This window comes from Heptranchias perlo, chromosome 2, assembly GCF_035084215.1.
Source record: "Heptranchias perlo isolate sHepPer1 chromosome 2, sHepPer1.hap1, whole genome shotgun sequence".
NCBI lineage: Eukaryota > Metazoa > Chordata > Chondrichthyes > Hexanchiformes > Hexanchidae > Heptranchias > Heptranchias perlo.
The window spans coordinates 91,748,759-91,776,699 of record NC_090326.1 but is presented as its reverse complement, the minus strand read 5'-3'; the positions used below and the strand labels follow the sequence as shown (position 1 = coordinate 91,776,699).

The window sequence follows — 27,941 nt, the reverse complement described above, 5'->3', positions numbered from 1 at the left end:
GCAGGTGCAGGAGGAAGAGGAAATGAGAGAGGTACATATGACAAGGCTGCACCAAAGGAGAAGACCAACTAGGAGGTACTCTTCCACCAGAGCACGCCACTCCCTCAATAATGTCTCAGCAGGGGTCTAATTAAGGAAGCAATGGTTCATAGAAGGAACTCTGGGGGTGATTTTCAGCGTTCGCCTGTATCGAGCAGTGGGCAGTGGGCGGAGCAATTGCACTGCCTGCCTGAAACCAGTGGTGTGAGGCCCGAACCATTTTCAAGTTTGGGCCTCCTCTGCATTGGGTGGGCAAGCTGCTGAGTGCCCAAGGAGAACTGTCGGGCAGCTCGTTGATATGAGAGGCAGGAAATCCGGTGGCTCCATTGTGGAGCCGAGTTGGAAAAAAACTGCAGAAGGGGATGAGGGGGAGGCAGACCCGGTGGGCCCAGTGAGTGGCTGGCAGTGGGTCACGATACTTTTTATGGGGCCAGAAGGAGCATTCTCGTACCTCCTGCACCCACAAAAATACAGAGAAAAACTTTTAGTGGCCGTTTTGTGAGCAGCTTTCAGTGATCCTGAAAACTGTGCTTGAAAATCTCATTGGGAGGGCAATTTTGTTTTTAAATTTTCAATTCCCGGCCAATCCGTTTTTCAGCACAAATGGGGTAGGAGGCAGTTGAAAACAACCCCTTCGGTCTCCTGTTACAAACTGACCTCCAAACATCCTCTCAAACACAAAACCAAACAAAGAACAGATATACCTTGGAACACTGGACTTCATTTCACAAAGTGGTTTTACTGTGCACATACAGCACCTGCTTCGTATTACCACTGCTCCCCTCTGTTCTTAAACCTATCCTGGTCCTGTGCCCTTGTATCATAAGATGGCTCTTGTTGAGGGGCTTTTGAAGTCTGGGAGGACACTGCAGCTGTGTGGGCCGCCTGGTCCTGTATCCTGCCACCAAGATACAGGCAATCTGAGGGGGCTGGCAGGAAAGGTCATATGAGCTGTCACCAGCAGAGAGAGGACAGCATTATGACGGCTGATTCTAGCCACACCACTTGTGCTGGATCATGGATCTGAGTGCTGACTGATCAGTGGGAGGACAGACCTGATGGGATCAGTTTGATCCTGAAGACCCCGAGAGATAACATGCCAAATCTCTCAGACGCTGGTTGCCGTTGTTCTCTATAAACTGTCCCCTAAGATCTGAAATCCAATGGTCAAAGCAGCCACTTTGGATGCACTGACTGTTCTGGAGGCCTCTTTGTCAAGCAGACAGATGGCAGATGTTCCTGGTGCAGCCACTGACTCTAGATAGTGCTACATTTTGTTGAATCCTTCTTGGATATTGGCACTGAGGATGGCATTGGATTCTGCCATTTGTCTCAGGTCCTCCAGGACGGTCCTTACTGCCTCCGTGTGAGCATGATGCTATTCCAGCATCTTTCTTTTTAGTGCAGGATCCCAGAGATCTGAATCCGCAAGCTCTGGAGCCAGGGGCTGACTTGTGCAGAGCCTCCGCTCCCAACTGTCAGGTCCCACTTTGACCTCTGACCTCTCTGACACCCTTGTGTCAGCCTTGACTCAGTGGTCGCACTCTCGCCTTTGAGTCAGAAGGTCGTGGCTTCAAGTCCCACTCCAGAGACCTGAGCACATAATGCAGGCTGACACTCCAGTGCAGAATTGAGGGAGTTCTGCACACTCAGAGGTGCCGTCTTTCGGATGAGACTTTAAATCGAGGCCCCATCTGTAAATATCCACCTGATATCAAGAAATGGCTGAATGCACTGGATACAGCAAAGGCTATGGGTCCCGACAACATCCCGGCTGAAGCGATAATGATCTGTGCTCCAGAACTAGCTGTGCTTCCAGCCAAGCTGTTCCAGTACAGTTACAACACTGACATCTACCTGACAATGTGGAAAATTGCCTAGGTATGTCTGTCCACAAAAAGCAGGACAAATTCAAACCAGGCCAATTCCCGTCCTATCGGCCTACTCTCAATCATCAGCAAAGTGATGGAAGGAGTCGTCAACAGTGCTATCAAGCAGCACTTATTCACTAACAACCTGCTCACCGATGCTCAGTTTAGAATCCACCAGGGCAGTTCAGCTCCAGACCTCATTACAACCTTGATCCAAACATGGAAAGAGCTAAATTCCAGAGGTGAGGTGAGAGTGACGGCCCTTGACTTCAAGGCAGCATTTGACCGAGTGTGGCACCAAGGAGCCCTAGCAAAATTGAAGTCAATGGGAATCAAGGGGAAAACTCTCCAGCGGCTGGAGTCATACTTTCCACAAAGGAAGATGCTTGCAGTTGTTGGAGGTCAATCACCGCAGCCCCTGGACATCGCTGCATGAGTTGCTCAGGGTCAACTGTCTTCAGCTACTTCAATGACCTTCCCTCCATCATAAGGTCAGAAGTGGGGATGTTCGCTGATGATTGCACAGTGTTCAGCTCCATTCACAACCCCTCAGATAATGAAGCAGTCCGTGCCCACATGCAGCAAGACCTGGGCAACATCCAGGCTTGGGCTGATAAGTGACGAGTAACATTCGCGCCAGACAAGTGCTAGGCAATGACCATCTTCAACAAGAGAGAGTTTAACCACCTCCCCTTGACATTCAATGGCCTTACAATTGCCAAATCCCCCACCATCAACATGGTCACCATTGACCAGAAACTAAACAGGACCAGCCACATAAATACTGTGGCTACAAGAGCAGGTCAGAGGCTGGGTATTTTGCAAGAGTGATTAAATGGCAAAAGGGATGATGGTGCAAGGCAAAAGGAGGTGATAATGCGACAAGTAAAGAAACAAAAGATGGGTTACAACAGAGTAGCAGAGGGGGACGGAAGCATGGAAAATTTGGCAAACAGAAGATCCCGTGGCCCTGGAATGTTGCGGAAGAAAAGCAGGTAGACCCCAGGGGTGCGGACCACCCCGTCGGCCGTGTACCGATGGTGGATTCCCACCCTAAGCACCAGCCTGCACCTCCACCACTCCCAGTGACTCTACTGCAACCACCCTCCATTACCAGCACCTGCTGTCTGAGAGAGAATGGGAATGGTGGTTCATCTCTTTTGTTGTTTAATCACTCCTGCCCTCCACCCTATAACAGACCTCTCCCTTTTGTTCTTTTCCTGCCCCCTTTTCCCTGTCTCTGTACTTGCTTAAAAGCTGTTCATCTCTAGCATCGATTGTGCCGCTGATGTCCTTGCTCTCTCTCCCCAGCCCCCATCGTGGGACGGAGCCTTCAGCCTCTAGTGACTGCTGGGAACTGTGGCCACGGGTCCCTGGCTGCAGCATTCTACAGCTTGGTTGCGCTCCCACCCACCGGCCAGGCTGCCAATCTGGCCGGCTGTCGGGCGGGAGTCTGCAGAAGATTATTTAAATGAGGCCTTACTGTTAAGATCGGCAGGGCCTCCAAGTCCCCGATCTTGCTGGGTTCTTCCCACGCTCCCACGCTCCCCCGCACCCTCCCCGTGTCCCTGTTAATATCAGGGCCATCAACTCTGTTTCTCTCTCCGCAGATGCTGCCTGACCTGCTGAGTGCTTCCAGCATTTTCTGTTTGTGTTTCAGGTTTCCAGCATCCACGGTATTTTGCTTTTGTGTTCTTGTAAGATCATCACCATATAGAACAACCAACCAAATGCTAAAAAATATTTACCATTCCTTTTTACTCACCTTTACTGTTTCTAATTCATGTTCATCCACTGTGTTGATGTATATGGTGTCACGGTCTGGTGTCTGATGAACTGTATCAATAGCCGGTGGCACACCAGGGGGTAGTATGGAGCTAGGAATTGAACTGAACAGTGGATCGTTCTCAGGTTCACAGATTTTGCTGAACAATTTACTTTTAAGTGCTGAAATGGGACAATCACATATTAAAAAATCTTCCTGTAACATCAAAAGTTCAACTCTCTTAAATGCCAACATATTCTGACATGTCATCACACCTACTTCTAAACAAGGAAAAGAGTTTTCTAAGACATTCTCTATCCGATTTGGGAGCACAAACGTTTTATTTTTTAATGAGCTTTTTGTTTCTTCGTTTTTCATTTCTCTCTTGATATGCTACCCACTCTCTTGGCTCACAGTTAGGGTGGGAGATCTGTTCTTGGACCTTTGTCAAGATCCCGTGAAACCAGCTGCTAGGAAGTTTGTGAGCGCAGCCTGGGGTAACTCTCCCACCAGTTTTTCCACATTCACTATTGGAAGCATTTGGCTTTCAGACAACAGTAAGATTTGCAGAGTTACCATGACGATACAGCTTCTTCCATCACACTTGCATATGCATTACTTTCAGATGTGCTGATTTGGATGGCGTTAGTTGCCTTGTTGCTTTATCATAAACCTAATTGTAAGATCATTTTGGAGGCTACTGTTCATGTAACTATAATGGTGTAGAAATAATAGGCCCCATTTATGGCGAGGGACAAGTGTGCAGACGGTGGGGGGGTGGGGGAAACAAGCGCTAGGCTTCCCCTGGTTCGGCCATGTGAGGCCCGGGCCATTTTAATTCCCAGCCCTCATTTGAATACAAGAGGCCTGACTCCCGCCCGAACCTGGCGTCAATGATGTTAGGCCGGCCAGTGGGAGTCGAGCGAGAACAGCAGGTGGATGAGGTTGGGGACCCACAGGAACGGTCCCCGGCAATCAGGTAAGTGGTGTGCGGGGGTGGCGGGGGAAGGATAGGTGATTGCGGTCGGTGGGAAGGAGGCCTGGGGCTTAGGTTTCTGTGGGGCTCAGAGGAGCACTCCTGCTCCTCCTGGTCCACAAAAGAACCTTTTTAAAAAAATTACCTTTTCAGCCATCTTCTGGGTCTGCTGCTGCTTCGTGCCCAGTGTTCCTGGTGAGGCTGGCACCAGAATGATGTCATCAGTCCCTGACTTTTGAATTTCAATGAGGCCCTCGCCTGCCTTGCGCAAGGGCCTTGTTGGCCAGCCAGAATGCGCCTGTTAAAATGGCATGTGCTGTGAGGCCAGCGAGAAACGGGCGAGTTGGTTTAACCCCCTGCATGACCCATTCTTGTTTGGTGCAAATGGTAAAAATTAGAGCTAATATTATCATGGTCTCATTTACATGCTTTTTATTATTAAAAAGTTGGAAATTAAAATAAATTCCTTCACAAATGTCATTTTTATTTAAGAACTCCATTCCATATATACTTACTTGGAAGAGTCATAAAGTCATTAATCAGATAGACATGTTCCTCATCAGGGTCAGACGCAATCAAATTCATTTCCGTCTTGAAACTTGAGTAGAAAGGATCACTGATGTTAACTATCCCTATTACAAACACTTCTGTGTGTGCTGCATGGGCTTCCATCACCGCTGTATCCAGATGAGTCGGATCTCTCTTGTCAGTCTGTCCATCGGTTATCACTATTGCCACTTTGTGCACATCTTTTCTAGCCGACTTGAAAACCTGGTTTGCCATCTTCATGGCAGTGCCAGTGTAGGTGCCTTCTCCTAAGTATGGCATGTCTTGAATCGCTGTCTTGACCTTCTCCGGAGTTGCACCTTGCCATAAGTGAACGATTATGTGCGCTTCAAGGCTGTAAAGTATTACACCAATCCGGGTGTCTTCATTGCTACCACTAACTCGATCAATCAGGGCATTGACAAACTCTTTAACAATTTCAAAGTTTTCTGGCCCAACACTTTCAGAACTGTCAATCACAAATACCAGTTCAAGTGGCTTTTCTTTGCATTTCTTTCCACATCCTAAAATGAGAGAATTAAATATCAACTATTTAGACATACAGTGAAAAACATAAGAAGCAGCAAAAAAAACTATAGGCTACAATTGAAGGAGTAATTCCATGCTCCCATTGGGGACGTCTTGCTTACAGGAAGCGTAGGTCAGAGATAAGGATACAATTTTGTGGCCGTGATTCTTCTATCCACGCTCCCTGCTGGCACGGCTCCCTGCTGTGAACATGAGATCGCGAAATTACCCCTTTACTAATGGCGATATTATCAAATGAACACGTAATGCATTTGTATGACATTCTTCTGTTCAACAACAACAACAACATCTTGCATTTATGCAGCACCTTTAATGTAGTAAAACGTCACAAGACGCTTCACAGGAGTGTTATCAAACAAAATTTGACACCAAGTCACGTAAGGATATGTTAGGATAGATGACCAAAGGCTTGGTCAAAGAGGTCTTAAAGGAGGAGAAAGCAGTAGAGAGGATGAGAGGTTTAGGGAGGAAATTTCAGAGCTTAGGGCCTAGGCAGCTGAAGGCACAGCCGCCAATGGTGGAGCGATTAAAATCGGGGACGCGCAAGAGGCCAGAATTGGAGGAGCACAGAGATCTCAGTGGGTTGTAGGGCTGGAGAAGGTTACAGAGATAGGGAAGGGTAAGGCCATGGAAGGATTTGAAAGCAAGGTTGAGAACTTTAAAATCGAGGCATTGCCAGAGCGGGAGCCAATGTAGGTCAACAAGCATAGGGGTGATGGGTGAACGGGACTTGGTATGAGTTAGGATACGGGCAGCAGAGTTTTGCATCAACTTAAGTTTATGGAGGGTGCAAGGTGGGAGGCCGGCCAGGAGAGCATTGGAATAATTGAGTCTAGATGTAACAAAGGCATGGATGAGGGTTTCAGCAGCAGATGAGCTGAGGCAGGGGCGGAGACGGGCGACATTACGGAGGTGGCAGTAGCCAGTCTTGGTGAAAGATATGGGATCGGAAGCTCATCTCAGGATCAAATAGGACGCCAAGGTTGCAAACAGTCTGATTCAGTCGCAGATAGTAGCCAGGAAGAGGGATGGAGTCGGTGGCTAGGAAACGGAGTTTGTGGCAGGGAGACCAAAGCCAATGGTTTCGGTCTTCCCAATATTTAATTGGAGGAAATTTCTGCTCATCCAATACTGGATGTTGGACAAGCAGTGTGACAAGTCAGATGCAGTGGAGGGTCGATAGAGGTGGTTGTGAGGTAGAGCTGGGTATTGTCAGCATACATCTGGAACCTGATGTTTTTTCAAATGATGTCGCCGAGAGGCAGCATTTAGATGATAAATAGGAGGGGGCCAAGGGTAGATTCTTGGGGGACTCCAGAGGTAACGTTGCGAGAATGGGAATAGAAGCCACTAATTTAATGGAAGCATTAAGCTGTTTAGTCCAGTTTATCATTCATGTTAAATACACAGAGAAATAGGAGAGTTTAACATTTACTTTAGCAAAAGTAGAAAACACGGCCAGAAATAACACATGGAGTGGGAGTGCTTTAGATTTGGGGCTAAAGAAAAGTATCTAATCTATGAAATTATTGCATTAATCATTACAGACAGGGCTTTGATTTGCTGGAAAATCTACGTTTGGAACTGGTTCCAGGCTACCACTATCCACTTTTAAATAATGTGCGTTCTACTTTCAGAATGGACAGAAAGTAAAGTATTCAACTAAAAAGAATCATAAGAATTTAGAATCAGATATAATAGTTAGAAATAAAACCAAAGCCCTAATTTCCTGGAAATGCCAGTGATCTAACGTCCAAAAACATCTTTCTGTCTTAAAAAAATGTGCCACAGTATTGGATTTTGAATTACTAAATATGTTTACTGATGGTTCTTCTCCTAAATAAATAAGAAAAATGAATTAAGGACAAGAAAAGAACACTACATCAACTTGTAAACAATTCATCATTTTTGATTGTGAGTTCCAGCTTTCTGAACCCTTTTGGACCCTATTACAATGAGCTGTACTTACATGCTGTGCAAAAACATTTAATCAGAAAATATGTTGCTACATTCTGGTTGGCTGCCCTTTATGAAGGCAATAACTGATGTATGAAAGGGTGCATGGGTAATAGTGAAGGGTGATTGTAAGCTAACCAGCTGAAGGTCTAGTTCTACTGCATATTTTGCTTCAGTGAAGTTGGAGAACTGATGCCACACTGCATTTTGGAAAGTGGTGTGAAACTATCTTGAGGAGCTCTGTGCATACATTTAATCATGTGTGAACAGAACATTACTTGCCTGCCCAGGTAGCCAGCAGTATCACTCAAACTAACGTCAACATTGTAAACGGCCAATGACATAGCTTCTCAAACGTCCCAATTTAATCAGGATGCCCTAACATTGTAGATCAATTTCAATCCTATCCGACTTTCCAGACTTTGGATTGGTATTTCTGAATTTTAAAATGGCACACCTATGTTCTACCAAATGGCTTTATTTTGTGTTAGCCACATTTCATTGAGGCTTGGTGCTAAAATGGGAGAGTTAGGTCACCAGAGGAATGTATTTTTTTATGTCCGAAGGTGTTTGCCCTATAATGTAACCTTTATATTATGTGTCTGCCTTTGATGGTAAGAAGACAACTAGCGACAATTCTGCAGCATAAATGACTTAACCCTCTCAGTGAAATCCTTCTGAAATGAGGGTTCTACTCGCTGGCTCTGAGGATGCACATCCAGTTTAGAAGCAGCTCTACAGGTTTGAATGTCTCTTCTCAATCTCTTCTGAATGTGACATCACCTGGAGTCCAAGACACTAACAATTTTGAAGAATTTTGAAGGTCAGTTTAATTAAGTAGAAAATGAGAATAATTGTTTAAAAAGTACCTGTTGCATCATATTGTGTCAATTTACACATTTGAACTCACCACAGATCGTTCTGATCAACTTGATTATTTCCTCCCTCTAAAGACAAGATGGGAACAATGAAATTATCTTTATGCACTTTGAGGTCAAACAGTAGGTAAACTCTGTCTTCTAAACGAGACAAAATTAGCTCATGTCAGATGGTACAGTTGTTCAATCTTCGTGCAAACCCATAGAAATAAAATTGAGCACCACCTGTATCTGTCCACCAACAAATTGCTGCAGAAAACCCTCCGCTTTTCACAGACCGAAAATCTAATTTATTTTGAGCATGATGCATTGCGGGTATCAAGATGATTAAATAATTGCCAATAATGCCTTCAGCTCACTTGAGAAGATGTACTTTTAAAAATAAAATATTTTTTTGTGAATATAATCATTATGGGGAGGGGGGAGGGGGTGAAGTTCCACAGGGTTCTCCCGATCTTCCACCATAACTTTGGCGGAAATCCTGGAGAAAGGCATAAATGGCCATTTATGCCTTTTCTCCGGGTTTCTGTCGCTCTTCTGCTAAAGTTACAGTGGGAGATCGGGTGAACCCTGTGGAAATTTAGGGCCAATTAATATAATGGAAAGAGAACTAACTCCCTTAGCACTGTGTGTGCACTCACAACAAGGATCATAATTATGGTATTCCCCTAAATAAATCTGTGAGTAAAATAATTGTTTTGTTTCGATGGATACTTACAGTGAAACCGGGTTGACCTTTCTCTCCATGCTTTCCCTACAGTTTTAGAAAGTACAAGACATTAATTTCAGTAATATTAATATTATAATCTTTTTTGACTAAATCATATTAGACAATCATCATCATTTTGTATAAAAATAAATATCTTACTGGTTCGCCTTTAGCACCAGCGATTCCTTCATCACCTTTGTCTCCTTTCTTCCCGCGTTCACTTTTATATCCACGATCACCCTATATGAAGTAAAATATTAAAATCAAATAGAATTTCAACCCAAATGAGATGGAATCTTTTGATTAATATCTAATGCACAAATGCAATAATGAAAACTGGAATTCTGACAAAAAGTCCCACCTAATCTTTAACCTTATTCTTTCAGGTGCTGACTTACCTGTTGTACATTTCCAGGGTTTTCTATTTTATTACAGATTTGCAGCATTTGCATTTTATTTGATCTCTACAAACACAATATTTGAAGCTTTAAATTGCCCAACTAGTCATGGATTCTTAGGCATATTATATGGGCTAATTCCACAATCTGCGCTCCCAGCAAGGAACTGCGGCTATGCCAATGGCAGTAGAGGATCATGGAATTCACTTTATGCAGTACTCTTGAAGCTATCTCTCTTCCCAAAATAATTACAAAAACTACACAAGCTTTATAGAGCATTCAATAGGGCTAGGGCAAGCAAAAAGGCACTTCAGCAAGGATAAACTAGAAGATAAAGCTTTGGAAGATCTGGGCTGAGCAGCAGTCTGTTCTCTGCTTTGCCTTTGGTGGTTGTTCTGAATTTTCGAAGTGTTCTTGGAGCAAGAGTGGAGGCCCAAGGCTGAGGTTGGGAAAGCAGCACTGAGCAACACTTAAGCCAGGCAAGTGGAAGGCCCAGCATCAAGGCCAGGGAAACAGGTGGCCTGTTGGGTGTAGGTTTGATATAGAAAGGGCTGTGTATAGGGAGGTGGGTATGGGTGGAAGAAATAGGTCGGTGCCATCCAGGGAAGTCCATGGGTACTGGCGAAAACTGAGTCTGCTGAGCTGAGCAGGAAAAAAAACCACGGTGAGTGAAGAGGTCGGACATCGAGTGGGATAGTGAGCACTGAGTCACGGTAATCACGTAACTGATAACACTAATGTGGCACCCACAGACCAATCATATCACTGGAAGAATAATGGCAGTATGGTTCACGTGACTATCATGGCACAATGAGATCGCTAGAAGATGACTTGGATTAAATAGACCAAACAGATAGGAAGAAGAGGACTGGATGCAATGTTTTTAATTATATCACTGCGACATGAAATATTTTGCTACCACTATTATTGCTACAGTTGGTATCCATTATGTTATTTTTAAATGCTAACATTACTTTTAGATGATAGGTGCTTTCAATGTAATCCTTCCTCATCTATGTAAGTTAAAAGGTTGTTTCTGAAGTCCCTTCCTAATAGAAAATACTTTAACATTGTAATTTCTTCTTTTCTGTGGACATCCACACTTTTGAGGCTCCAGAGTCACCAGGTGACATCAGCTAAGAGTTCCTTCAATAAATAGCTCCACAGTGAATGGAAAGAATACAGGTCTTAATTCCTCCTAGTTCTATATCTTGCTTTGCCAACATTAAGCAAATAACTCCCTACATTTACTCAAAATTATAAACCTTCAGGGAGCATGAAGAAGTAATCTTTAAGAAGAGTTTTTTTTAAAACCTCCATAGATAAAGAGAGCACCTCATATTTAAAGTTGTCCCTCTGCATTTACTTTCTGCTTTAAAGGAATTTAAAAGTATATATTAGTAAAGAACGATATAGATTTAGATAATGTATTTTATGACCTCAGGATGTCTCAAAGCACTTTGCAGCCAATGAGGTACTTTTAAATTGTAGTTACTGTTGTAATGTAGGAAACAAGGCAGCCAATTTGCACACAGTAAGGTCACACAAACAAAAATGAGATAAATGACTTGATAATCTGTTTAAATGACGTTGGTTGAGGGATAAATATTGGCCAGGATACCAAGAGGACTCCACTGCTCTTCTTCAAATAGTGCCATGGGATCTTTCACATCCATCGATGGATGGGCAAGAAGGTGGCAGATGGAGTATAATGTGGGGAAATGTGAGGTTATTCACATAAGAACATAAGAACGTAAGAAAAAGGAGCAGGAGTAGGCTATCTGGCCCCTCGAGCCTGCTCTGCCATTCAACAAGATCATGATTGATCTTCTACCTCAACACCATTTTCCTGCACCATCCCCATATCCCTTGATGCCTTTAATATCTAGAAATCTATCGATCTCTGTTTTGAATGTACTCAATGACTGAGCCTCCACAGCCCTCTGGGGTAGAGAATTCCAAAGATTCACCACCCTCTGAGTGAAGAAATTTCTCCTCATCTCAGTCCTAAATGGCCCATTCCTTATTCTGAGACTGTGACCCCTGGTTCTGGACTCCCCAGCCAGGGGAAACATCCTCCCTGCATCTACCCTGTCGAACCCTGTAAGAATTTTGTATGTTTCAATGAGATCACCTCTCCTTCTTCTAAACTCTCGAGAATACAGGCCTTGTCTACGCAATCTCTCCTCATATGACAATCCCGCCATCCCAGGAATCAGTCTGGTGAACTTTCATTGCACTCCCTCTATGGCAAGTATATCCTTTAGAATCATAGAAGTTTACAACATGGAAACAGGCCCTTCGGCCCAACATGTCCATGTCGCCCAGTTTATACCACTAAGCTAGTCCCAGTTGCCTGCACTTGGCCCATATCCCTCTATACCCATCTTACCCATGTAAATGTCCAAATGCTTTTTAAAAGACAAAATTGTACCCGCCTCTACTACTGCCTCTGGCAGCTCGTTCCAGACACTCACCACCCTTTGAGTGAAAAAATTGCCCCTCTGGACCCTTTTGTATCTCTCCCCTCTCACCTTAAATCTATGCCCCCTCGTTATAGACTCCCCTACCTTTGGGAAAAGATTTTGACTATCTACCTTATCTATGCCCCTCATTATTTTATAGACTTCTATAAGATCACCCCTAAACCTCCTACTCTCCAGGGAAAAAAGTCTCAGTCTATCCAAACTCTCCCTATAAGTCAAACCATCAAGTCCCGGTAGCATCCTAGTAAATCTTCTCTGCACTCTTTCTAGTTTAATAATATCCTTTCTATAATAGGGTGACCAGAACTGTACACAGTATTCCAAGTGTGGCCTTACTAATGTCTAGTACAACTTCAACAAGACATCCCAACTCCTGTATTCAATGTTCTGACCAATGAAACCAAGCATGCTGAATGCCTTCTTCACCACCCTATCCACCTGTGACTCCACTTTCAAGGAGCTATGAACCTGTACTCTTAGATCTCTTTGTTCTATAACTCTCCCCAACGCCCTACCATTAACGGAGTAGGTCCTGGCCCGATTCGATCTCCCAAAATGCATCACCTCACATTTATCTAAATTAAACTCCATCTGCCATTCATCGGCCCACTGGCCCAATTTATCAAGATCCCGTTGCAATCCTAGATAACCTTCTTCGCTGTCCACAATGCCACCAATCTTGGTGTCATCTGCAAACTTACTAACCATGCCTCCTAAATTCTCATCCAAATCATTAATATAAATAACAAATAACAGCGGACCCAGCACCGATCCCTGAGGCACACCGCTGGTCACAGGCCTCCGGTTTGAAAAACAACCCTCTACAACCACCCTCTGTCTTCTGCCGTCAATCCAATTTTGTATCCAATTGGCTACCTCACCTTGGATCCCGTGAGATCTAACCTTATGTAACAACCTACCATGCGGTACCTTGTCAAAGGCTTTGCTAAAGTCCATGTAGACCACGTCTACTGCACAGCCCTCATCTATCTTCTTGGTTACCCCTTCAAAAAACTCAATCAAATTTGTGAGACATGATTTTCCTCTCACAAAACCATGCTGACTGTTCCTAATCAGTCCCTGCCTCTCCAAATCCCGTAGATCCTGTCTCTCAGAAAACCCTCAAACAACTTACCCACTACAGATGTCAGGCTCACCGGTCTGTAGTTCCCAGGCTTTTCCCTGCCAACCTTCTTAAACAAAGGCACAACATTTGCTACCCTCCAATCTTCAGGCACCTCACCTGTAGCTGTTGATGATTCAAATATCTCTGCTAGGGGACCCGCAATTTCCTCCCTAACCTCCCATAACGTCCTGGGATACATTTCATCAGGTCCTGGAGATTTATCTACCTTGATGCGTGTTAAGACTTCCAGCACCTCCCTCTCTGTAATATGTACACTCTTCAAGACATCACTATTTATTTCCTCAAGTTCCCTAACATCCATGCCTTTCTCAACCGTAAATACCGATGCGATACCTTTCTTAGGTAAGGTGACCAAAATTGTGCACAATACTCCAGGTGCGGTCTCACCAAGGTCCTATATAATTGTAGTAAGACATCTTTACTCCTGTACTCAAATCCTCTTGTAATAAAGGCCAACATACAATTTGCCTTCCTAATTGCTTGCTGTACCTGCATGTTAGCTTTCAGTGACTCATGTACAAGGTCATCCAGGTCCCTTTGAACATCAACATTTCCCAATCTCTCACCATTTAAAAAATACTCTGAATTTCTGTTTTTCCTACCAAAGTGGATAACTTCACATTTTTCCACATTATATTCCATCTGCCATGTTCTTGCCCACTCACTTAGCCTGTCTATATTCCCTTGAAGCCTCTTTGCATCCTCCTCACAACTCACATTACCACCTAGTTTTGTGTCATCAGCAAACTTGGAAATATTACATTTGGTCCCCTCATCCAAATCATTGATATAGATTGTGAATAGCGGGGGCCCACTAGTCACAGTCTGCCAACCTGAAAAAGACCCATTTATTCCTACTCTCTGTTTTCTGTCTGTTAACCAATTCTCAATCCATGCCAGTATATTACCCCAATTCCGTGTGCTCTAACTTTGTTCACCAACCTCCTGTGTGGGACCTTATCGAAAGCCTTCTGAAAATCCAAATATACCACATCCACTGGTTCCTCCTTATCTATTCTACTAGTTACATTCTCAAAGAACTCCAATAGGTTCATCAAACATGATTTCCCTTTCATAAATCCATGTTTACTCTGCCAAATCCTTTATTATTTTCTAAGTGTCCTGTTATCACTAGTATCTTCTGTGAGGACAGATACAAAGTATTTGTTTAATTTCTCTGCCATTTCCTTATTCCCCATTATATATTCTCCCGTCTCTGTCTGTAAGGGACCCATTTTGCCTTTGCCAGCCTTTTCCATTTTCCATACCTATAGAAACTTTTACAGTCCGTTTTTATGTTTCTCATTAGTTTACTCTCATAGTCTATTTTCCCTTTCTTTATCAATTTCTTGGTCCTCCTTTGCTGAATTCTAAAATGCTCCCAATACTCAGGCGAACTGCTTTTTCTGGCAACTTTACATGCCTCTTTCTTTGATTTAATACTATTTTTAATTTCTCTTGTTAGCCACGGTGGGACCACTTTTCCTGTTGGGTTTTTGTGCCTTAAAGGAATATATATTTGTTGCAAATTATGTATTAATTCTTTAAATGCTAGCCATTGCCAGTCTACTGTCATAACTTTTAATGTAATTCCCCAATCAACCACAGCCAACTTGCGCCTCATACCTTCGCAGTTTCCTTTGTTTAGATTTAAGACCCTAGTTTCAGATTGAACTTTCAAACTTAATGAAGAATTCTATCATATTATGGTCACTTTAATAGGAAGAATAGAAAAACAGAATATTTTTTAAATGATGAGAAACTATTAAATGTTGGTGTTCAGAGAGACCTGGGTGTCCTTGTACAATAAACACAAAAAGTTAGCATGCAGGTAGAGCAAGCAATTAGGAAAGCAAATGGAATGTTGGCCTTTACTGCAAGGGGGTTTGAGTACAAAAGTAACAAAGTCTTACTACAATTGTACAGGGCTTTGGTGAGACCTCATCTGGAGTACTGTGTACTGTTTTGGTCTCCTTATCTAAGGAAGGATATACTTGCCTTAGAGGCAGTGCAGTGAAGGGTCACTAGATTAATTGCTGGGATGAGAGGGTTGTCCTATGAGGCGAGGTTGAGTAGAATGGGCCTAAACTCTCTGGAGTTTAGAAGAATGAGAGGTGATCTCATTGAAACATATAAGATTATGAGGGGGCTTGACAGGGTAAATGCTAAGAGGTTTTTTCCTATGGCTGGAGAGTCTAGAACTAGGGGGCATAGTCGCGGGATAAGAGGTCGGCCATTTAAGACTGAGATGAGGAGGAATTTCTTCACTCAAAGGGTTGTGAATCTTTGGAATTCCCTACCCCAGAGGGCTGTGGATGCTGAGTCGTTGAATATATTTAACTGCACAGCCCTCTGGGGTAGAGAATTCCAAAGATTCACAACCCTCTGAGTGAAGAAATTCCTCCTCATCTCAGTCTTAAGGCTGTGATAGACAGATTTCTGGACTCTAGGGGAATCAAGGTTTATGGGGATCGGGCAGGAAAGTGGAGTTGAGGTCGATCAGCCATGATCTGATTGAATGGCGGAACAGGCTTGAGGGGCCGTGTGACCTACTCCTGCTCCTATTTCTTATGTTCTTATATTCTTATCAAAGAGGGCAGACAGTTTAACTGAAGTAACAGCCTAGATTATGTGATCAAAGTCACTGGAGTGGGGCTTGAAACCATAACCTTCTGACTCAGTGATGAGAGCATTACCACTGAGCCAAAGCTGACACCTAAGTATGTGGTAACAATGCTCGCTGAAATATTAGAGCGAGCACCAAGGACCATGGATGTTACAGTGTTACTTTTTCATTTGCTCATTTTGCAAACTGGCATAAGGTTTGTTTACATATTATAAATATTAGATCTTGAAAAGGCAAATAATTTATGACTCAGAAGCTATTAACATTTCAGATAATTCACATTCTGAGAGTGACAGTTAATTATTATATACCTTTTGTCCTGGTATACCTTCCCCTGCTGGCCCTCTGGGACCCATCAAGCCTGGAGATCCTGGTACTCCCTGCAGAAGAACCAATTAATTAATTATGGATTGTCAAAATGATGTTGAAATCCACCAATTTTTTATTTTTTAAATGAAACATGCCAATCTTTATATTTCATTGATTTGAAAACATCTTCTATTAAACTGGTCTACTCATGTAAAGGACCTCTAGTGTTTCTTCACACCGGAGAGTGCACTAAATAATCTTTTACATTGTAGTTTGATTATAAAATACACAGTCTCTCTAGTTATATCTTAACTCCTATAAAGATAGAAAAATAAGTTGAGTTAAGGTCACAATTCTCCTCATATAATAACACCCCTCCCCATTTTTCTAATACTACTTCCCCCCGCCCCACCCCATCACTGTATGAAGTTTGTAAAGCAGTCCCTTTAGATTGTTAGCTCTCAATATAAGTTTAGCCTCTCCATGCTGTAATCTAACTGAATAATCAATACCATAATATGTCAGTATGGAAGGAGATATATTGGGATTGGATGAGGGATCAGGAAGGAAAGTCATGTTGGTTACTTGCTCAGCTATATTACCTTTGGTCCTTGTATGCCAACTCCTTGCGATCCTTTTGGTCCAGGCATACCCATTCTTCCAACAGCACCCTTCATAAATTAGAAACAGACAGTACAGTCAATCAAATAATATAATTCCATGGCTTACATGAGATTTTCTGGTCACCTTTGATGTAGTACATCTTAAACTCTAGACCTATGAGTTGTTACATTGCTCTTTTAGCTATGAAGATAAAGGCTCTAATTCAGCAATTAATACGTTGCCTGTCTCTGCTCCTACTTAACCCTACTGCCACTGAAACCTTTATCCATGTTTTTGTCACCTTTACACCCAATTTCTCCAAAGTCCTTCTTGGTGACCTCTCATCTGCCGTCCTCCATAAATTTCAACTGGCTTAAAACTCAGCTGCCTATATTCTGTCCCTGAACTAAGTCCAGCTTGTCCATCACTCCTGTCCACATTGACTTCCATTGAGTCCCTGTCCTCCAGTGCATTGAATTAAAAATACTAATCCTTGTCTTCAAATCCCACCTAAGGCTTGCCCCTCCCTATCTCTGCAATTTTCTTCAGCCTTATTTCCCTTCCTACAACCTTCAATCCTCTGACTCTGGCCTTTTGTGCTTTGCGTGCTTCCTTTGCCCCACCATTAGTGGTAGAACCTTCATCTGCCTCAGTCCTACTCTCGGGAGCTCCCCCCACTAAACCCCTTCAGCTAAAACCTACTCAAAAATCATCTTTCCAATCAGACTTTTGGCAACCTCCTAACTCTCACACCATGCCTTGGCATTTGTTCCTTTATTCCTTTATCTACTATTTTATCTCCTTATCCCCTCCCTGTGACATTTTCTACATTAATGCAAGTATCTTACAATGAAAAAGTAGTATGCATTTGCATTTTTATTGTAAGATATGCAAGACCTTTATATTAACTGTATATTATACTATGAGCTGATTAATTATGTCCAATGCACATTACTGTAAACATTGTTTTAGGAATGCTCTAACCGAATAACAGAGTTATAACTGTTCAAATTTGTCGCTGGCATATTTTGGTAATCAGTACTAACCTTTGGACCTGAATATCCTATTCCTGAAGTACCAACTGGCCCTGGCGGTCCTGGAAGGCCAGAATCTCCCTGAGAAAGATGTTCAAACATTAATACTATTATGTAAGGACCAGTAATGCATCAGAAATATAGGCATGGATTTCAATGAATGTCTGTAACAGGTCAATCTTATCCATTTTTCTTCAGCTCAGTTAAATAAAACTTTCTGAAAGATGTGCAATACTTTTAAGCATTATTTCCATCTGGGCATTATGGCCTAGAAATTCCCCAGGGACGTGATCCTGACAGTTATGCCAGGATTGCACCAACCAGTGACTTCTGCAACTAACCCCACAAAAGATTGTGGGTTAAAGGAAGAGGAGCCACAAGGAGCAGGCCTTTGGTGGGGTGAGGGTTGCTTCTGTGACTCAGACCATCCATAGATGACAACAAAACTGCTGGCTGAATCTTGGTGGCCCAGCAGAGGTATCTGTTATTCCCACCCCCCGCCCCCATCATGAAAAGTAGAAGACCCTTCTCCCAGTGGAACCCTGTGTCAAGGGGCAGCTTGAAAAAAAAACTCTGCCTAATCTGCAGGGGTTCAGTCCCTGATCCCAGCCTGGACCCCAGATGGGCTCCACTTCTGTCAGGTGTCAAGAAGATACAACTGGTATGTCCAGGCCAGCTGAATCCCGTCTATGTGCTGCAGCGTGGAAACTCTTAATGTTGGGGTCCCTACCAGTGGCCCTGCTCTCTTACATCAATGACTTTGTAGGAGAGGGCAGAGACCCTATCCCATATGGCCAATCAGAAACTACATTGCAAGGCTAGGACCAGGCGTACTCGGGTCCTGGCAGAGTTTGCAGCCATTTCGGCAGGCTCCCACTGAAGTTAAGGAGTGATTCCGCTGGAGCATCCAAGAAATTTTGGCTCCTGTATACTTTGAAGAACTTCATACCTAGATAAGACAAATTACAAGAAACACTTTATAGCACACAAGGTGTTTGGGGAACGAAGAAGCAAGAAGTCCCAGCATCTCCGGGGATCAGACCTATATATTTATGTTTTGGCAAGCCATAGCATGGCTCCATAACGTATGTCCAAAAATAACCACCTCAGAGAAGGTTAGATTGTGAAGCTGTGAAATGTTTATCCCTGCTTGACTGCTGAAACTATTCATCCTGCAATATATGCTAGAGGGACTGTGGCCAAGTTGGGAGTCTTGTAAACATTTTCTGTTTGATTCACACCCTACTCGGTGGCCACTGCAAAGTGAATTCTCACCATAACACAGATGAATTCAACCCATTACACTGCCTTCTACATCTGCTAGTGGATATACCTTTGAATCCGGGTGGAAATTACTTGCTATTATATGCTGTACAGAGTTGTGTACCAACTGTGTGACTCCAGGTTGCATTGCCAATTAGATCTGATTGATTTTATAGGTGTGTACAATAGCCATATTGGAATAAAATACATATTCCTGCATCTTCATCGGGACAGATTTCTCCAGACTTGAGCCTCAGTGCCCAGTGAGAGTGAATTTGTGTCTCCCCTGTGAGTGCACTATGGGGGTAGTTTTGACTTTGGGTGATAGTGCAAAACGGGCGATATCAATTCAGCTGCCCGTTATAGATCAGGAGTGATGTATAACTGGCGACCGAATCAATATTGCCCGTTTTACACTATTGCACAAAGTCAAAATAACCCCCTGCAATAATGGCTCATCAGCCCCTCTCTGTATATATTTTCTCATCCTCCAGCCAGGGACTTTATTCACTGATGTATTTTTGATATGCCATTTTGTTTTAATTCTATCTTGACGTTAATACCCTTATGTTTAGTGTACCGAGTAAAGTGTGCATTTCTGCAAGTGTGCTAAAAAAAGTGAAAAAAACCTCTCATTTAACAAACAGTGACTGCATTCAGAGGAAATTAAATGCCAAAATCTCAAAAGGTTTTGACCGTTAAGGTTCTATGGGCAAGGCTAATCCTTTCACACCCATGTGCATTTCCAACAATGATCAGCTGGCTGTTTTTCTTCCCTAGCTCATTGATGCTGAGGCCATTTGTAGCACACCAAATACTATCCCAGTTTTGGTCAGCCAGCCTAGCTAGAAAGTTGGAAGCCTTCCTCATCTACATGGTCATTACCACATCACACAGTGCACCCACCCACTGAGGCATCTAAAGAACTGACTAACAGAAAAAATGATCAGTGGGTCTAAATATAAAAGCCATGCAAGTGCTAATAATATCACTTCAGGTTAAAGACTTTCAGAAATGGAACAATCGTCCACTCTCTTTCTTTTAAAGCAATAACAGCTTCTAAGAAAATTACAGTTCGCTAGTCTCAATCCAGTTTCTGATGTGCATGAAGTCCATGGCATGAAACTTTAATATCACTCATTTGAGAATCTTGCTTTAAAAGGCCACATGGAAAATGAGAAAATCACATAAATGTGCTCTTTTGATATTTCATCACATTACCTAGTCTACTAAAAGCAATCTAGTTACATCTTGTGATACCTGGCTGGGAAAGGAAAGTGTTTAACTGTTGTCACTTGGTGCGAACTGGAAAATGTTAAATGTTCATCTATCAACTTGATAAGCACAAATGTAGGATTACCTTTGATCCAGGAAATCCTTTGCCATCTTCCCCTGGGTCACCATGTGGGCCTGGCAGTCCTTGCATACCCTAAAATAACATTATAAAAATACTTTTGTACTCTAAGAGGGGTTAAAAGATTTTACATAAATAAATCATTATGTGACGATTATATGTGACAGCTGTAGAAATCTAGATTGTTAAAATATTGTCTAACTGGTAATTTAAGCAAGAGGCCCGGGAACAGTATCACACATTAAAGGTTGCTTTTAATCCAAATAGTAAACATTTCAGCATTTCCAACAGTTAACTGAGGATACTGCTGAAAACCATTCCTGGACTAGTGTATTAATATCTGTAGGTTAATAAGTGCCTTTTTATAGCACCACTTCGTCTTTCTCACTGCTGAGGAATAATAATAACATTTAGTAGGTTTTCTAAGCAACAACAATATTTTTCAGTCAGCAGTTTGCATTCCAACGGTGTGAAAGCACATGCTCAATGTAAATACTGTATCTACCAGTGGAGGCCCTTAGCTAATTTCCAATCAGAAATAGCTTGTCTGGGTATCTTCAATTTTGCAAATAGTTTTCTGTATGTCTAAGAGTAAGAATACAGCAAAACGTATGGAAACAATATTTACCCAGTTATATTATAATATTTGCAACTTCTTTCCTTAAGGTGCCCTGGTCCCACCTCCATTTACCACCCTTCCTCTCCTGCTAGGAGCATCTGAGCCACCCTCCATGGTCACTATCGATGCTTCTCTAGAGTTTGTAATCAACAAACAGGATACGGACTCTACCAGCTATTATTCCCTGTATTTCCTCCAGATTTGTTTCTCTCACTTTCTATCTTTTTTTTATTCGTTCATGGGATGTGGGTGTCGCTGGCAAGGTCAGCATTTATTGCCCATCCAGAATTGCCCTTGAGAAGGTGGTGGTGAGCCGCCACCTTGAACCACTGCAGTCCGTGTGGTAAAGGTTCTCCCACAGTGCTGTTAGGTAGGAAGTTCCAGGATTTTGACCCAGTGGCAGTGAAGGAACATGCAGGTGGTGTTGTTCCCATATGCCTGCTGTCCTTCTAGGTGGTAGAGGTCGCGGGTTTGGGATGTGCTGTCGAAGAAGCCTTGGCGGGTTGCTGCAGTGCATCCTGTGGATGGTACATACTGTAGTCACGGTGCGCCGTTGGTGAAGGGAGTGAATGTTTAAGGTGGTGGATGGGGTACCAATCAAGTGGGCTGCTTTGTCCTGGATGGTGTCGAGCTTCCTGAGTGTTGCTGTAGCTTATTGTCTCCTGTTTCTTTCTCCTTTTGATTGTTAGTATTTATTTTTCCAATTTTTTCTCTCCAAATTCATTTCTTCCCTTCTTGAAGGCATTGGCTCCCTCACTAGAGTATGCTGCAATGGCTGCCAGTATTCCTCTGATACCTCGCCCAGGGTGGGGGGGCATTATTTTTATGAACTGGCTTTCTAACAGGGGACGACATCACAGTCAAGCCCAATCCTGGTGTCACATTTCCAGTGGAGATCTCTGGTTATTGATCAGCAGCAGACATTCTGGCCAGTTTTATCCTCAGTAATGCAGGTGGCACTGAGGTCCATTGTAGCACTCCTACATCAACTTTGGTTGAGATCAGCTGACTCAGTATAGACCAGGATTGAACCATGCCAAGGTGGGACCATCCTGGATTTTATGGCTCTAAGCAATTGGGACAACTCCTGTTTCCTTTTCACTCTCCTTCTCTCATTGTTTCCCTTCTCATTCCTCGTATTTTTACTCTTTCATTGTTTCCCACTTCCTTCTGTTCTTTGTACAACATTTTCCTCATTCTGTCTTTCCATCTGCCTGGTCTCCTCTCTGGTAAGTCAACTGGCTGCACCCAAGAGTGTCAATAGCTACACTGTCTGCTACATGTAGGAGGAACCAATAGTTATTTTAAAATATCCATGATGTATTTACCATCATCATTGTAGGATTGTGCATCAGAGAATCCTGGAAGCACTAATAGAATTTCTTAACTTCTTTGATGTTCTTATTGGTTATTTTTATGGTGAGTGGGAAAGTGAGATGTAAATCTTATAGGTGAGTAAGGTTTGTCAGTTTTCTTTGCTAAAGGTATTGCGATAATTTCTTTTTTATATTTGGGATTTCTGTAAGAGGAAGCTTAGGCAACTTTCTTAAAGACTTATTCCAAAACTACTTAAGCAGATTTCCAAAAGGTGTATGTATGAAAGTAACATGGGCTAACTTTTCTCCCAAATTTTTCATCCCTTTGAAGAAATATCTTGCTTTCAGTCAGCACCATTTTCAAACCTATACATCCAACCCGTCCATCACTGGCGTACCATGACTGCAGTGCGTGCTATCTACAGGATGCACTGCAGCAACTCGCCAAGGCTTCTTCAGCAGCACCTCCCAAATTTGCGACTTCCACCACTCAGAAAGACAAGGGCAGCAGGTGCATGGGAACACCATCACCTCCACGTTCCCCTCCAAGTCACACACCATCCTGACTTGGATATCATAGTATCAAAGTAGTACCATAGTATGGTACACCACAGGAGGAGGCCATTTGGCCCATCACGCCTGTGCCTGCGCTTTGAAAGAGCTATCCAATTAGTCCCACTCCCCTGTTCTTTCCCCATAGTCCTGTTAATTTTTTCCCTTCAAGTATTTATCCAACCCCCTTTTGAAAGTTACCATTGAATCTGTTTCCACTACCCTTTCAGGCAGTGCATTCCAGATCATAACAACTTACTGTTTAAAAAAATGTTTCCTCATGTTGCCTCTTGCTATTTTGACAATCACCTTGGGCTCGATGTTACCAGGGCTGCGGGTTCGCGGCAGGGGGGCCACGTGCCAGGCAAAATCAGTCTGCCCCCCGCGCGATCGCAGCCTAATTGGATCCACTTACCTGTTTTCCGGGTTCCCCACTGCTGATCTGCGCGGCGGGCGGACTGCGCATGCGCAGTAAGATCTGTCAGCCGGAGGAGCTCTATTTAAATGGGCAGTCCTCCACTGACAGATGCTGCAACAAATAGCAAAAATTACAGCATGGAGCAGCCCAGGGGGAAGGCTGCTCCCAGTTTAATGATGCCTCAATCCAGGTATCATTAGATGGGGTGAGGCGGAGGGGGAGGACAGAGATCTTACCCCTGGCGGGCGGGAGGAAGCGGCCTGCCTCTGCCACCAGGAAGGCCTGGCTCAAGGTGGCAGAGGAGGTCACCTGCACCACCAACATATTGCGCACCTGCATACAATGCAGGAGGCGCTGCAATGACCTCAGTAGGTCAGCCAAAGTGAATACACTTACTCATTCCCCTACACTCCATCTGCCACATCACCGCCCCCACCCCACATCTCCGCCCCCAACCCCACATCTCTGCCCCCAACCCCACATCTCTGCCCCCAACCCCACATCTCCTTCTGCACTGCCAACACTACTCTGTCTCATCACCCCTCACACCCACTCAAAGCTCATCCTCATCTTACCTGCACTTACTCACCTCGCCAGTACTCATCCCGCCACTACCACTCAACCCAATCCTCATACAATCTCATGGCTCTATCTCATACTCACCCTCTCATGCATCTCTTTCACGGTCAGCCTCACTCAACCTGCCACTACCTGTGCTGCAGCCACAGGGCATGCATCACATATGTGCAGTAGGCAGCGTAAGGCAAATGTGTTGTGAGCATGAAGGGGTTGCACAAGGGTGTTTGAGGGTTTGTCATGGTTTTTACTTCTATTTAATTTCTGACCAACTCACATCACATATTATATTGGCACCACTACTGTCACGTTTTTGCAATAATGCCCGTTCCTGAGGATCACAATGAAGACCCACACCTGATGCCACCCATTGTGTCATTGTAAAGTGGGTGTATGTGTATTTGCAGGGCTCTTTTGTGCAGACGACTGAGAGACGTCGGCGATGTCCCCGGTGGCACCCTGGAAGGATGCGGAGGAGAAGTTGTTGAGGGCAGTGGTGATGTTGACAGTGACAGGTAAGAAGATGGTGCTCGGGCCAGCCGGGAGCAGCTCGGCGTGAAGGAGGCTGCAGATATCCCGACCACATGTCGAGTGACTCTGAGCCTCCGTGTGCACTGCTGCTCAGAGAGGTCCAGGAAGCTGAGCCTCGGTCTGTGGACCCTGTGGCGAGGGTAGTGCCCCCTGCGACGCATCTCTCTCTACAGTTGCCCTCCCTCCTGCTGTGCAGGTGGATGTGTCACAGCACTGTGTTGTGGAGCTCCACGTGTCAGAGGTGGACAGCGTGGCTGGTGAGGCTGGTGATGCTGTTCGCCCTCCGAGGAGGTCATGACTGCAGCTACGGCGGCCCCCATCTGGAAGATGTACATCTGAGGGGGTCCGCAAGGTAGGTAAATGTGTCTGGACACCGGGGTAAGTGTACAAGTTGGTGAATTTGATTGTCAGGAGGAGGGTGGTGGAGGCCAAACTTTGTCCCAAGTGACAGAGTGGCCTCCTGCAATGAGTGAGGGTCTCCCCCCCCCCCCACCTGTCAAATGGACCTTTGCAGCTGCCACAGGCTGATAGCTGCAACACGTCCATTTCAACTGGGACTGTTTCCCCCAGTATGGGAAACAGTCCCAGTTGTTTCTAAAATCCCACCCCTCCTGACATATTCCCTTAATCAGGTCTGTTAATGACCTGAAATACCTAGGTAAATAGTCTCAAGTGGCACCCCGCCGGCTTTAATTGCCTGCGGGAGTCCCACATGCGGGGGCTGCGTGCGCACGTCGGCGCGTCTGTGGGGAACCCGGAAGTGGGCGGGTTGGAGCCGGGCTCCCGACCCGCTCCGGGATTCCCTGATTTTCGGAGCCCCCCCGCCAGGAACGCACCCGATAGCGGGTGCTAAAATGGAGGCCCTTAAATCTGTGTCCTCTGGTTACCAACCCTTCTGCCACTGGAAACAGTTTTTCCTTATTTACTCTATCAAAAACGTTCATAATTTTGAAAACCTATATCAAATCTCCCCTTAACCTCCTCTGCACCCTCTCTAAGGCCTTGACATCCTTCCTAAAGTGTGGTGCCCAGAATTGAACACAATACTCCAGCTGGGACCTAGCCAGTGTTTTAGGTTTAGCGTAACTTCCTTGCTTTTGTACTCTATGCCTCTATTTATAAAGCCCAGGATCCCATATGCTTTTTTAATGGCCTTCTCGATGTTTGTTCTTCATCGCTGGATCAAAATCCTGGAATTCCCTATCTAACAACATCGTGGGAGCACCTTCACCACACAGAATGCAACGGTTCAAGAAGTAGGCCCACGACCACCACCTTCTCAATAGCAATTGGGGATGGGCAATAAATGCCAACTTTACCAGCGATGCCACATCCCAAGAATTATTTAAAAACCACTGCAGTCCTAAACTCAGCACAGGAACAACTTGCATTCTCTTCTTTTTTGGCATATTTGCAAACTTCCTTCATTTAATTACAGATTCACATCAAATATAGATACAAACAGGAAAACAGAAATGCCTATTAACCTACAGAGCTTTTCACTGCAATTTTCTTGTCCACTTTGGGTGGCCACCTAGAATTTTATTGAATTTGTGCATATTTCAAAATTGCTGCTAAAATTCTCTGAGAAAACACACAATCAGATTATTTCCCTTGAAAGCCTCAGTGGCCATTTTAATCGCAGTGTTGTTTCATTCCAGGTCTATCTACCCAATTTTCTTACTCATTGTCTGCTGTGCCGAACCTCCTCAGAACTGGAAGAGTGGCATGACCAGTGACATCAGCACCGGCTAACTGGGTGCATATATCGAAAAATCATGGTTTGCAATCCATTGAGCAGAAAGTTCATCTGCAATTTCCCAAAATGGATTCTTGATAGGCATGACCCAGCTGTGTTTTACAAGTTGTCTGTTTGTGACCACTCTGCAAAGGTTAAAGAAAATGTTACATTAAAGCCACTGCTTGCCTGAGGGCCAGGATAACCATCTCCTTTAGGTCCAACTGGTCCAGGTAATCCAGCAACTCCTTGACATCCCTAAAAAAGATTAAATGAATAGCAGGTATCATTCAAAAATTGCAAAATAATCATTCAGACAAACTTTCATGATTCATTCTGAAGACTATTAAGAAATCTAAAAACGAATGGCCACTAAAATCTTGCAAACATTTGCTTATATATTTATTGGAGGAAATGATACAGCCAACAAACACGACAATACAAAGGCTGTGGAACACCTCACGTTACAGTTGCTGAGCTCAGTCACCGAATGATTAGCCACGGGTCTTCCCTAACTTCCATGATAAGGGTCTTGCATTTATCCTCGGCTAAAAGGCCATCACATCATGTCCTGCATTTCGTGACCTTTACTCTTTGTTTTACATTAACATGCACCAGATCGGAATTGGGGCTACAACACTGAAACACTGATTCTCAGACCAGCTTTCGCTTCAAGCACAGCTTCCTGCTGGGAGTGTGGGTTCGGTAAATTTACCTTTATGTGTCACCAGTGATTTGCAAATATTATCTCTTCGTTCTTATAATTTACTATGGGGGGGGGATTTTAATTCCTCCCACTCAGCAGGAATGAACGGGCGAGCAGTTAATATTGGGCGGCTCCATTTCCCTCTCCGTTCCAGGCAATTTTGGATTTTAACGCTACTGCTTTGCCATGGATGAGGTGCCCGCCAGACTCAGGTGAGTGCCTCATGAATTAATACAAATCAGACTCCCATGACGTCAGTGGGAGCCCGATCGCATTTTAACCTGGGCCTGAGCGGGGAAGCCGCCGTGGCTTTCCCACCGTGGTAAAACCAGGCCAGCAGCTGTCGGGAGGACCAACAGGCTCTCCAAGATAAGTTAAAAACGTTCTTTTGTGGAATGAGGACGAGCAGGAATGCACCTCCAGGCCCCACAATGAATCTGCAGACTCCTCTGCCCTGAACTCCTCACCCTTCCCTCCCGTGAGACACTCCTGAAATCCCCTCCCTGTGATTTAATCTGCTTGATGGCGAGACTTCCTTTGGTGAAGGCCGAACTTCCATTCTCACCCGTCAGCCAGCTGCCGCTTTCTGCCCGTTTAGGGTGGGCAACTGACCGTGGCATGCAGATGAAGCCCGGGAGTTACAATACCCCTCAAACTAAGCTCTGTGAGTGTGTTTTGCACTTGCCCTGCTCTCTGCCCGCCCGAAACCTACTGGGGGTTAAAATCTACCCCTGTAATTCAAAATGTATCACCAGAGTTGGTTTTGAGAAGTAAAGCTTAAATCAAATATAAAGGATATGTAATTTTCAGGACCAATAATTAATGCGACTACTTCAATTACCTTGGGTCCTATTGTTCCAACTCCTGGGTCACCAATAGGACCTTGTGGCCCTGGTGGCCCTCGGTCACCCTGCAACGAAAACATTGTATATGATGTTAGTTTTGCAATAATTTTCAAATGAAGTAGCTTGCTACT

The 27,941-nt window shown here is 44.1% G+C and overlaps 1 protein-coding gene across 1 annotated transcript in view; it reads right to left on the bottom strand.

Annotated features, from left to right (window-relative positions):
* LOC137341166 (collagen alpha-1(XXVIII) chain-like) overlaps nt 1-27,941 on the bottom strand; it is a 234,564-nt gene that overhangs the window by 25,655 nt on the left and 180,968 nt on the right. Inside the window, exons 23-33 of the mRNA XM_068004159.1 lie at nt 27,807-27,875; nt 26,449-26,517; nt 20,516-20,584; nt 17,905-17,973; nt 16,858-16,926; nt 16,258-16,326; nt 9,449-9,529; nt 9,299-9,334; nt 8,613-8,649; nt 5,167-5,721; nt 3,676-3,857 (exon numbers count right to left, since the gene is read on the bottom strand). Of these exons, the coding sequence (XP_067860260.1) occupies nt 3,676-3,857; nt 5,167-5,721; nt 8,613-8,649; nt 9,299-9,334; nt 9,449-9,529; nt 16,258-16,326; nt 16,858-16,926; nt 17,905-17,973; nt 20,516-20,584; nt 26,449-26,517; nt 27,807-27,875 (1,305 nt within the window). The remainder of the gene's footprint in view (nt 1-3,675; nt 3,858-5,166; nt 5,722-8,612; nt 8,650-9,298; nt 9,335-9,448; nt 9,530-16,257; nt 16,327-16,857; nt 16,927-17,904; nt 17,974-20,515; nt 20,585-26,448; nt 26,518-27,806; nt 27,876-27,941) is intronic.